This window comes from Thamnophis sirtalis, unplaced genomic scaffold (genome assembly GCF_051295495.1).
Source record: "Thamnophis sirtalis isolate CommonGarterSnake01/CBP01778 unplaced genomic scaffold, rThaSir2_p1.2 scaffold_3, whole genome shotgun sequence".
In the NCBI taxonomy this organism is placed as follows: Eukaryota; Metazoa; Chordata; class Lepidosauria; order Squamata; family Natricidae; genus Thamnophis; species Thamnophis sirtalis.
This window is the reverse complement of record NW_028261383.1, coordinates 168774594-168786688: the sequence shown is the minus strand read 5'-3', so window position 1 is coordinate 168786688 and position 12095 is coordinate 168774594. Positions and strand designations below refer to the sequence as shown.

General features: G+C 46.7%; 1 protein-coding gene across 2 annotated transcripts in view; it reads left to right on the top strand.

Moving 5' to 3' along the window:
- The window catches only part of ABCD1 (ATP binding cassette subfamily D member 1), a 31331-nt gene extending 20134 nt beyond the window's left edge, over positions 1–11197 (top strand). Inside the window, exons 7-11 of one of the 2 annotated variants that reach the window (XR_015696075.1) lie at positions 2139–2284; positions 2473–2557; positions 4306–4431; positions 8482–9882; positions 10482–11197. Coding sequence is in view for 1 of the 2 variants with exons in the window: in XM_087710861.1 (XP_087566987.1) it covers positions 2139–2284; positions 2473–2557; positions 4306–4431; positions 8482–8680 (556 nt within the window). In the remaining variant the exon portion in view is untranslated. Of the gene's footprint in view, positions 1–2138; positions 2285–2472; positions 2558–4305; positions 4432–8481 lie in introns of both variants that reach the window. The other variant, XM_087710861.1, reaches the window with a different exon arrangement.
- Positions 11198–12095: the final 898 nt, after the last annotated feature.

Below are 12095 nucleotides of genomic sequence, written 5' to 3'. Positions count from 1 at the left end.
GAACGAGTCTGGTTGAGTGAGGAATGGAAGGCAAACAGGAAAATTCTGGATTCCAGAGATCTGAACTTCAGCTGCCTCGAGGTTCTGATCCCTCTTTCGTATCAGAGAAAGAGAACGGGTGCACTGAAGAATGCCCTAGTTTGAATCTCTGCCCTGTCGTGAGATTTCTTTATTTTTTATATTTTTATTTTAAATGGAATGGAATGGAATGGAAAATTTATTTATAGGCCGCCCTTTTCCCTGGGGGGACTCAGGGCGGCTTACAACTTATGAGGAAGGGGATACAAACAATGACATATAAAACAATACATAATTAAAATAGAAACAACATTCATCATTCGGGTGGGGACAGATTACAATCTTTAACCCCAGGCCTGACGGGATAGCCAGATCTTGAGGGCTGTGCGGAAGGTCTGGAGGGTGGTGAGGGTACGAATCTCCACGGGGAGATCGTTCCAAAGGGTCGGAGCTACTACTGAAAAGGCCCTCCTCCGTGTAGTTGCCAGTCGACATTGACTGGCGGATGGAACTCGGAGGAGGCCTAATCTGTGTGATCTGATGGGTCACGAGGAGGTAATTGGCAGAAGGCGGTCTCTCAAGTACCCAGATCCACTACCATGAAGGGCTTTATGGGTGGTAAGTAGCACCTTGAAGCGCACCTGGAGATCAACAGGTAGCCAGCGCAGCTTGCGGAGGATAGGTGTTATGTGGGCGAACCGAGGTGCACCCACAATCACTCGCGCGGCCGCATTCTGGACTAGCTGAAGTCGCCGGATGCTCTTCAAGGGCAGCCCCATGTAGAGCACGTTGCAGTATTCCAGCCTAGAGGTCACAAACACATAAACACATCAACAAAAACAAACACATGACTTAAAACAACATAGGAACAAGAAGTCCCATCATATATCCTACAGCAGTTCCGTATCGGTTTCTTTGCAGTTAGTGTTTTCCCTTCTATACATTTCTATCTTGCGTTCATGGTCCCCTTATTCGTTATCCATTTTTATGTACTATTCTATATTTATTTATACTTAGCTATTTATCACGAAATATTGTTTAGCTATATTGTGCTTTATATTCTTACTATCATTTATTCTCTTGCATACAATTATAGATATACATTCACATAGTTATTCTTTTTCTTTGCCATTCTTATACTTTTGTTATTCCGTTTAAGAGGTTATAATATACAGTTTGGGTTGCTTTGTTTACCATCCCTAACGCCTGTTGTAACACCACCTTATTTTTCCTTTCTTTTCTTTTCTCCCTCCCTTCTCTACTTCCTTCCTCCTCTCCTTCCCCTTCCTTCTTCCCTTACCTCTCCCCTACTCCTACCCTCTCTCTTCCCCTTCCTGCCCTCTCCTTCTCTTTCTCTCCCTTCCACCCTCCTCTCCTTACCTCTTTCTTCTTCCCTTGCCCTCCACTCTTCCTCTTCCTTTCCTACTATCTCTCCTTCTCTTTCTCTCTCTTCTACCCTCCTCTCCTTTCCCTTCCTTCTTCCCTCCCTTCTCTACTTCCTTCCTGCTCTCCTTCCCCTTCCTTCTTCCCTTACCTCTCCCCTACTCCTACCCTCTCTCTTCCCCTTCCTGCCCTCTCCTTCTCTTTCTCTCCCTTCCACCCTCCTCTCCTTCTTTTTCTCTCTCTTCTACCCACCTCTCCTTACCTCTTTCTTCTTCCCTTGCCTCTCCTCCACTCTTCCTCTTCCTTTCCTACTATCTCTCCTTCTCTTTCTCTCCCTTCTTCCCTCCTCTCCTTTCCCTTCCTTCTTCCCTCCCTTCTCTACTTCCTTCCTGCTCTCCTTCTCCTTCCTTCTTCCCTTACCTCTCCCCTGCTCTTCCTCTTCTCCGAAATCGTGAGATTTCTAAATAACTTGATGCAAACTACCGTTGCAGCATTCTGTAGCTTTCCAGTTTGATTAAGCTCCAGATTTCATCATCCCAGGATGGCGATTGTGCATGCGAGTTGGCAGGGATGAGAACAAAGCTGAAGGCCATCAAACTGAGGAAGGTTTCCCACAGCTTCTGCCATCATCTCCACGCCTCACTTGCTTGTGCTATCAACACCCTAACTGTGGAGAGTTTCAGCTGCTCTTCAAACACCAATCAGTGTGTTTTGTTTTACTTGGCATTTCACTGTAGACCATACATGTCTGTGGGCACCCTGAGAGACCAGGTGATTTACCCAGATACAGCCAAGGACATGGGACGGAAAGGACATACCGATTCTGACCTGGAGCGGATCCTGGACATCGTCAACCTCAATTATATTGTTCAGCGTGAAGGAGGTGCGTAGCCCCCTGGCATGGATGGAGAAGGTGGCAATCAAACACCTTGACTTCTTTTACTGAGAAGAAATGCGTCCTATGCCTCCTCTTGCCTTTATTTTACCTGCAGCAGGCAGGGAATTGGGTAGGTGGAGAAAATTCAACCTACAGAAAAAGTTAACAGTAGAGCTTCTCTATTTTTCAATCAGGTTGGGAAGCTATCAGCGATTGGAAGGATGTACTTTCAGGTGGCGAGAAACAGAGAATGGGGATGGCCCGGATGTTCTATCACAGGTTAGTGCCTAGAACTGCATTTCCAATGGTACTTTACGCCAGGGGATGCCAGAAACCACAGCATGCCGGAAATTGGGCCATGTAAACAAGTGAAGGGATGGGATACATGGGGTGCCGGCAGCACTTGAAACCGAGGAGCCGAGGTGGCGCAGTGGTTAGAGTGCAGCACTGCAGGCTACTTCAGCTGACTGCAGTTCAGCAGTTCGGCTGTTCAAATCTCACCGGCTCAGGGTTGACTCAGCCTTCCATCCTTCCGAGGTGGGTAAAATGAGGACCCGGATTGTTGGGGGCGATATGCTGACTCTGTAAACCGCTTAGAGAGGGCTGAAAGCCCTATGAAGCGGTATATAAGTCTAACTGCTATTGCTATAAGAAAACCACACACACACACCCTCTGGTCTGTGGAAAAACCTGTCTCCACTGAACCTGTCGCTGGTGTCTTGGGGACGCTGCTTTACACCACTCCCTGGTGATGCTGGATTAAGTCACACAAAAGAGCTTCCAAAAAAAATGTGGGTTGGGGAGAAGTGGTCAGGATCAATTCCAAATGGATCGGTTGATTTGATCAAACGCTAATCACAGAAGATTCCCAGTGCATAAAAATATAGACGCAGAAACAAAACAAAACTCTTAAACAGCAGCAACCACCACCACAACAATAATAATGATAATAGCATAATCCAAGCCAGGAGTGGCCACTTCCCTTATTTCCTGAATTGCTGTTGAAATAATTTCAACCTAAGTGGCATTTAGAAAGCAGTCGAGCCTGTCAAAGAGCAAGATAGTTCCAGAGGGCAGGCGTCCTTTTATGTTTCCAGGTCTCTGCTTCCTTCCTTTCCCTTGAGGTGGTTACTGGGGAATTGCTGTAATTCCAGTAGAAAGATGTGGTCCTGATAATGCAAGAGACAGGAATAAAGGAAAGGAAGGGGGCAGATGTCAGCCTCTGCTTTGCTGCTGCTTCGGCTGCCATTGAAACGGGGAGGGGGGGCATGGTATTTGGGAAGGGAATCATTATGTGCTGGAGGAAGATTCTAGACGCTGACCTGACCATCTCATTGCGCATGCGGAGGAAGGGAGTTTCCCGCCAAGGTTAACTGTCCAGCATTCCAAACATCTGGTGATGTTTTTTGAAGATCTCTCCCGCCTGACAGTTGGGTGAATTATAATTGGACTATGGCAGGGGTGGGTTTCAACCGGTTCGCAGCGGTCCCTGTGAATCGGTTGGTCGGTGCACCCGGAAGTAAGTAACTTCCGGGAACGGCGACTGTCCCACCCGCCCGCCCGCGCTCCTTACCCGGTTTTGACGAGTTCTGCGCTTCCACGCATGCGCAGGACGCATACAGCGCCTGCGCGATCCTCCAGGAGCAGCTGGAGCATCGCACAGATGTTAGTACGCATGCGTGCACGAGGACGCCGCCGGCCCCGTTCCAACCGAACCGGTTGGAACGGGGCGAGAAACCCACCCCTGGACTATGGACTGGGGTGCCAAGGGGAGGGGATTGACCTATGCATGATATTCTTTGCTTTCACACCTAATTAACCAGATTCAGCTTTGCTTCGCTACTATTCGTTTGTAATTAGTAAAAGTACACTTAATTTCAAGCAAATGGAGTTGAGTGGTTTCTTTCCTGATTATTAAATGAAGTAGGACTTGACAGCAGCACAGTACAGGAGTGACAGATGGGGTCCTGGACTGGTGAAACAGGCATTTGGGGTCGCTGACTTGTGCCCTCCTTTCCTTGCCCCAGGCCAAAATACGCCCTCCTGGATGAATGCACCAGTGCCGTCAGTATTGATGTAGAAGGCAAGATCTTCCAAGCAGCAAAGGATGCAGGAATAGCGTTGCTGTCCATCACACACCGACCTTCATTATGGTATGTCTTGTTCTTCGCCTGGGATATTGTGATGCTTTATACCAGGGGTGTCAATCTCAATTTCATCGAAGGCCACATCAGGGTTGTGTTTGACCTTGGAGGGCTGGGGTGGGCGTGGCCAGCTCGACATCATTCATGTCAGGGGCACCTCTGGTGGGGCCAAGTGCTCTGCCAGCGAAAGCAGGCTCCCAATCTCTGTTTTTGGTTGGGACGGCCTCCTGCAACCGTCTGCCAGTGAAAATGGAGCTTGGGAGGACCTCATGTGGGCAGAAGGTTGCAGGAGGCCGTCCTAACAAAAAACGGAGATTGGGAGCCTGTTTTCGCTGGTAGAGGCACGGCGGGCTGGTCCTTCGCTGTTTCCAGGGTGGCCCCGGGGACCAGCTCTAAGCACCCCCACAGGCCGGATCCGGCCCGTGGGCCTTAAGTTTGACACCCCTGCTTTATACCTTCCCCCCCTTGCTTAAATATCTGTGTTTTTTGTTTTTATTGGAATAGATATATCACACTTGTAGCACATATTCCCAGGGAGTTCCTAATTAGGTCCTCCAAAACAACGAGGCCTCTTGTGGTATTAATCTCTAAGGTATCACAGGATTCTGTTGTTTTGCATTTACTGTGGCATCGAGTTTCTATGAATTACATTCCATTTCATTGGGATAATAAAAAAAAAAGGAATGATAAAAGCAGTCGAAACACAATCAAAATTTGGGGAAGGAAGCAACATTAAGAAGTCTAATGAAATGTAGTGGGTACAGGTGCTGACAATTACAGTACCTATAAAAAGTGGCTTCGTGAAACCATTTTGGTCTTGACAGCAGTCATCCCTACTGCCAAGGGCGCAGTGGGTAGAGTGCAGCACTGCAGGCCACTTCAGCTGACTGCTAGATTAGCAGTTCAGCGGTTCAAATCTCACCGGCTCAAGGTTGACTCAGCCTTCCATCCTTCCGAGGTGGGTGAAATGAGGACCCAGACTGTGGGGGCGATATGCTGACTCTGTAAACCGCTTAGAGAGGGCTGAAAGCCCTATGAAGCGGTATATAAGTCTAACTGCTATTGCTATTGCTAAGAACTGAAACTTACTGATTGGATTCAGATAACTTGCAAAGCCATTAGGTGACTCACATGTTTCTGCTAAATGAACCCACTCATTGTGGTTTGTAAGATGGTTGCAGTTTAGTAGGATCTGTGAATCAAGCTGCATTATAATAAAAAATGTTCGTATCTATTTAATCCATGAAAAATAATGTTGTGTTTCAGTGAAGTTATAGGCAGTCCTTATTTAGCAACTGCCTTATTTAGCAACTGCAGTTAGAATAGTGATGGAAAAAATAAGTTTATGGCCAGTCCACACATTTACGACCTTCCTGTAAAACAAAGGAAAACTGAAGTAAGATTATAAGCAGGGTTGAGTTGCCAATCCTAATTCTGGTTGCTAAACAAGGATTACCTGTACATTTGTTCACTTTTGGATTAGTACATTGTGTAAACCATAATTATGGTTTATTGTTGTTCTAATCCAGTCACTAATGGTCTTTAGTAAAGCATGAATAAACAATGATATAATGAGATATACAGTATGGTAGAGCCTCAGTTCACGCATTCTCTTAGGACACCACAGGTTTTCAAAATTATTCATAATTGGCTAAATTCATGTTTCGTGCTAAGCCACTCAGTATATCAGGAGTGACATTCTAAAACAGTGGTGGTCAACCTGGTCCCTAGCGCCCACTAGTGGCTTGGGACCTGGATATTTGTGGGACCGCCTCCTGCCACATACCTCCCAACGACCCATAAGATCTCACAGGCTGGGCCTCCTTCGGGTACCGTCAACCGGGCAATGCTGGTTGACGACTACTCAGGGGAGGGCTTTCTCTGTGGCTGCCATGGCCCTGTGGAACGATCTGCCCGCTGAGATCCGGACCCTTCCCATTCTCTCGGCCTTCCGGAAAGCCACTAAAACCTGGCTGTTCCGGCAGGCCTGGAGCTGTTGACCCCAAAATACGGTCCAGCCCCATCTAGAACGGAGTGTATGGTGTGTTGTTTTTAAATCTATCTTTTCTTTTTCTGTATTTTATTTTTGATTTATTTCTGTATTTGTAAGCCGCCCGGAGTCCTACGGGATTGGGCGGCATATAAATGTTATTAAATTAAAATTAAAATTAAAATAGTGGGCGTTCCAGCTTTCATGATGGGCGGTAGGGGTTTGCTGTAACTCTGCTTTATAAATTTTATAAAGTAAAGTTACTTCCCTACTTTATAAATCACCATGACTGTGGAACCGGTGGGCAGTTAGAAAATTTTACTACTAACAGAGATACAAAAGTGGGCGGTAGTTATAAAAAGGTTGACTACCCCTGTTCTAAAATCAGTAAACTATTAAGTTCTTTACAGGATCCCCCATTATGTTCTTTCTCCTTTTATAAGTTCTTTGCTTTGCAACTGTCTACAAATGCTAGGAATTGTACTGTAACGTAGTGACAGCCTTTTTAGCTGGAAATCAAGGTTTACAAACCACAGTGACCAGATCCACACAGCATGCTGGGACAAAGGTGGCGCAGTGGTTAGAGTGCTGTACTGCAGCCACTTCAGCTGACTGTTATCTGCAGTTCGGCGGTTCAAATCTCACCGGCTCAGGGTTGACTCAGCCTTCCATCCTTCCGAGGTGGGTAAAATGAGGACCCAGACTGTGGGGGCGATATGCTGACTCTGTAAACCGCTTAGAGAGGGCTGAAAGCCCTATGAAGCGGTATATAAGTCTAACTGCTATTGCTATTGCTATAAAAGCAAACAGCGTCTTATGCCTTAGCACATGGGTGTCAAACGCATGGTGTCGTGCCACCGTCACGTGACATTTCACCACGTTTTTCCCATTCACGGAGCTGGGCTGGGCGTGGCCTGCGTGTGACGCACCTTTGCCCACAGGCCACCAGTTTGACACCCCTGCTTTAGCATGATGTGCAGACCAGTCTCATTTCGTTATCTGTTGCTCAACATCCCTCGTGGAACCCTCTGCGCCCTTCGTCTCCATGCAGAGTTGTTGGGAAAGTAAAGAAGTTGGGAGAATTCTTACTCGGTCCTTTCCCTGAAATCCGGCCATGTAATCCTGCCTGAGAATACACCTCCTCTATTTCTGTTTTTCATGTGGGTGTCGTTGATTTGATTAACAAAGGGAAGGCATTTCAAAAGAATTCCCGTGTTATTACTTGTGCTTTCACTCATCCCTGGGATATGTCTGGCAACCCTCCATGATAGCACCAGGGGCAGGCATAGGATTCTTCCAGGAAGCCTGTGCCAACCCAGTGCTTTCCCTGACTGCAAATTCATTCCTTGTGTTACTGTAGAAATCCCTTTTTACCAAGTTCTCACCTACTCATAGCCAGAAGATTCAGATGGGAAGGTCACGAAAGTGTGCCTGGAAGCCTGGAGGCAGAATTTGCCACTACTTTGTTGGCCAGGAGCTGGTTCCTTTTTCCTAAAGCAGGGACAAAAAAGGATTTTTTTTTTCATAGGGCCTTCTTCCCTAGGAATCCTGGGCCTTTAAGAAGCTTTGTGCCAGGAAAAGAGGCACTTGCTCAACTCATTCTTTCAGTTCACGCTGCAAAAAGGGACATTGCATCTCTGTGTTGAACCTGGCAAGCCTCAAGCCAATCCATTTTCCAAGCCTCATCCTTCCTCTCCCTCACCAGCCCCCAGATATACTCCCTCCCTCCCTCCCTCCCCCTCTCTCTCTCTCTGTGTCATGTCTCTGGCTGCTTTCCCAAGCAGGGAGTCATGTCCTCAGCAGGAAATTGTGTGGGCAGGAGCACCATGGTCTCATCCCTGGAGACTGAGAGTGGTTTTGTTTCTGACTCCCCTCCCAGGAGACAGCTTAGTGGAAAATACCCTCCGCCAAACCCCTCCTACGCATAGGGCATTTGTCTAGAGGAATGAGGAACAGTAGCAGAGCCAGTGTGGGCGAGGTTGACCTCGAGCAAGGAGAAAGATGGCAGGCTGAATGCAGAAGTTGTGCCCTGGAAAGGTCTCTCAATCACTTCCATCCTTATTTTTCAGGAAGTACCATACCCACCTCCTCCAGTTTGACGGGGAGGGTGGCTGGCGGTTTGAGAAGCTGGACCCTGAAGCCCGCCTCACCCTGCGGGAGGAGAAGCAGCGCCTGGAGCAGCAGCTGGCTGGGGTCCCTGAAATGCAGCAACGTCTCAGTGAACTCTGTCAGATATTAGGTGAAGATGCACCCTCTCCAGTGGGATAGGTTGGTGATTCTGGGTGCCTTCCAATCTCCCTTCCCTGCTGGCTTGATGAGAAGGATCCTAACCGCGACACTCTCGCCTCTGGAGCTGCACAAGATGGCCAGTTTTTGTCCCAGCCACCCAAGAAGCAGTTGAGGATACCCTGCAGGGGGGGGCATTACTTACTTCTGGCACTTATTAATTTATTCTTCTGCTTCAGTTTAGGGCTGGGGGGAGAAAGGGGTTGCCCCACACTGCCAATATCTCTGAAGCCAGCCCTTTCCATCCCCCACACGCACATGGTGCCTCAATACCCCCTAGATAATACAAGTTCTTCACTAGTGGGAATTGCACAGCTCCACTGCCAGTCTCGAGCCTCTGTACCCACGGACTTTGGGGAGTAACGTCTCAGCTGCTGCCCCCCTCACCAACACAGAAACTTCAGACCAAACCAATCACAGCCTTTCTTCGCCGAAACATAAGAGCACGCGTGAAAACTGTGAAAGGAGCTCTTGCCAGCCTCTTTCTTTGCACAGCTAGGCTGCAACGTTTGGCTCCGCTGGCAGATTTCTGGTACCCAAATTGAGGGATGTCTGCTCCTCCTTTAAAAACATCCCTGGAGCAAAGCAGAAAGTTACGAGATTTACGTTCTGTTAGGCTGGATATGTTCTATGAAGTGCACATATTTTTCAGGCACCTACCCATTGTCTCATTAGGAAACACTTTGTGATATAGGGCAAGTTGCCTATGGAGGTCCTGGATCCATGAGGCCCGTCTTCTGAAGCTACCTTGGGGTTAGGTGTCTCTCGTTCAGAGCCTGCTCAGATGGTGCCAGGGTTCACCACCTGGGTACTCGTATCGATGATTCAAACCGTGTTGCCGACAGCACATCCTTGTAACCTCTGGGATCTCGCCACCGCATTCAAAGGATGCTCAGTAGACGCAGACTTGGGAAAGTCTTCTGGAAACTGGGAAGAAAACCGCTGTTTGGGATTTACTTTAATGTTGTGATCTCGCAGGATCAGATTTTGCAGCTTAGGCTATCCATCCATTCCCAAGGCTTTGTCTACATGCCTTCTGATATGCAGAAGGCCTTCACTATGGGGAGGAAATGACCCTTAATTGAGGGAGCTGTATTTCAGTATCACTCACCGATGGCATTGGGTCTGTCGGAGTGGAATTTCCTAGAGAGACTGCACCAGAATTTCCTAGAAATATTTCTTTTGTAAGTACTCATTTGATTTAGAGTTCTCCGACATTCTCATTTTCTGTATTTAAATGAATTGGGTTCCCAATTCATTTAATCCCTTTCCTGAAGCAGGATACATAACGGCGTATTTATTTGCAAACTGTAGAGCTTTCCCAATTTATTTGCATTGGAATAAGATCCGAGCCAGTCTTGATTGAGGATAGAGCATATCGTAGCTCCTGTCTCAGCTACTCTGTGACTATTATTTTATCCTGTCACTTTAACTTGTAAGATTTGTAGAGGGGCTACACTAGATAGGAAAAGAACAAGTGGGTCCCCTTTTATGAGATCTACATTAGATTATTATTCTTACTATTGTTATGGTATTGTTGGTCTGCCTCCCCCCCACACACACACCCTAAGAAAAAAACCCCAAATCATGAGGGTGGTGAGAATTCCTACTGTCATGGTTTAAAGTTCTGATATCAACTTTCTCCCTATGAAATGAAAGACCAACAAACTATTATTAATGTTAGCTCCAAGGCCCACCCAACACTTCCTTTTAGTGGGAATTTCATTAAACCTGATATCAATCTTACAGACTGTCCTGGACCCATAATTCCTTTGTTTTCCAGAATTTTGAGCCGCTCGGACCCCACTCATAACATCCTCCCATGTATCCACATTTGGTTGAATCTGCCTGTGTAGAGTAATGAGGCACTTTGTGGGATTAAAAAAACAAAACAAAACTGGACAGGTTTCGATATTTGCAAGTGGCGGTATTCTTAGGGGGAAAAAAACTCCCTCACTTCTCCCTCCTAATTAAACGAAACAAAAAAACAACAACAGCACAACAAGGAAAAAAGCTTGAAGAACCTTTTCTCCCACCCCTGCCCCTTGAGGAGATGTTGGATTTCTGCGATTGCTCGGAAGCCCAGCTCCTATCTCCACCGTCCATGCGTGAAGTAAGACTGCTTACTTGGCCACATTCAGCTGAATGAGCAGATGCAACCTTTTAGTTCCACCTTTCTATCTTGAAGAAACAAGAAAGTCACAATCCCACAGTTGCTGCTTCCTGCAGGCCACAAGAGAGACTCTTAGCAGTGCCCTGCTGCTCTCTGTCGGCTCCTTTACTCCCACGATAACGTGTGCTATTTGCTACCACTGACCCACCTTCGTTTATGACCCTATCGTTATATTTTCCAGCTGTCCCAAGACTTTCATAGGGAGGTTTTGGTTAGCATCGAACTACTACTTGTCTCGTGCCCTCTAGAACAGATCTTTAATTCAGATTGTACTAAGCCAAGATGGGATGGGTTGATTTGTGATGTAGTGCAATATTGTGATTTGTGGGGGGGGGGGGAAACATGGTTCTCGGCTTGGCGTGAATTCATCCAGCTATCTTAATTCAACAAAACATGGTTTTGAATGAGAGTGTAGAATGATGCGTGAAACCTGTCAGTATGTAGGTATATAAGAGCAGATTGGATATTGGAGGGAGGTTCCAGATGTTGAGAAGCTTGATGAAGGAAATCCATCCTCGTCTTTTCCCTCCCCTCCTTTATTGCATTGTGTAAGTGAGTCGTTTTATTTACTGTGTGTCCGCATTTTGTAAAGTACTTTGAAATAGCATTATCAGATTCTATTATGGGCCCTTTTATGAGCCTGGTATGTTCTGCCTACTCTTCTAGAAAGCAAGGAAGCAGAACTGTTTTATTGCTTACGGGGAGGGGGAGAGAACAGCAAAAGCCAAAGAGTGTGCCACATTGAGATTGCGTGTCTTGTCAAATGTAAAATTCTCACTGCAGCACATAGCTATTTTCCATCTATTAGCTTTGATGTCAAAATCATGTAAAACTATGCAACAAAGATTTTCTTGGTAGTTTTGGACAGGCAGGATTACCCATTCCAGTCTTTCTTCTGTCCTCACAGTGCCTTTGATGCTGGCAAAGCCAGGTTTATTCAGATGATGTTAATAAATACGATGAAACACAAACAATTGTCTGTGTGAGTCTTGAGTTCATTACCATACGTCAGAAATGGGAATCGGAAAATACCAGGCTCCGAAAGTTTGAAAGAGCCCCGGAGTATTATAACATATGATCCTGCCCTCACTCACTACAATAGACAGTTTGGTGTAGTGGTTAAGGCAGTGTTTCTCAACCTTGGCGACTTTAAGTCCTGTGAACTTCAACTCCCAAAAGCACAGCTGGCTGGGGAATTCTGGGAGTTGAAGTCCACAGGACTTA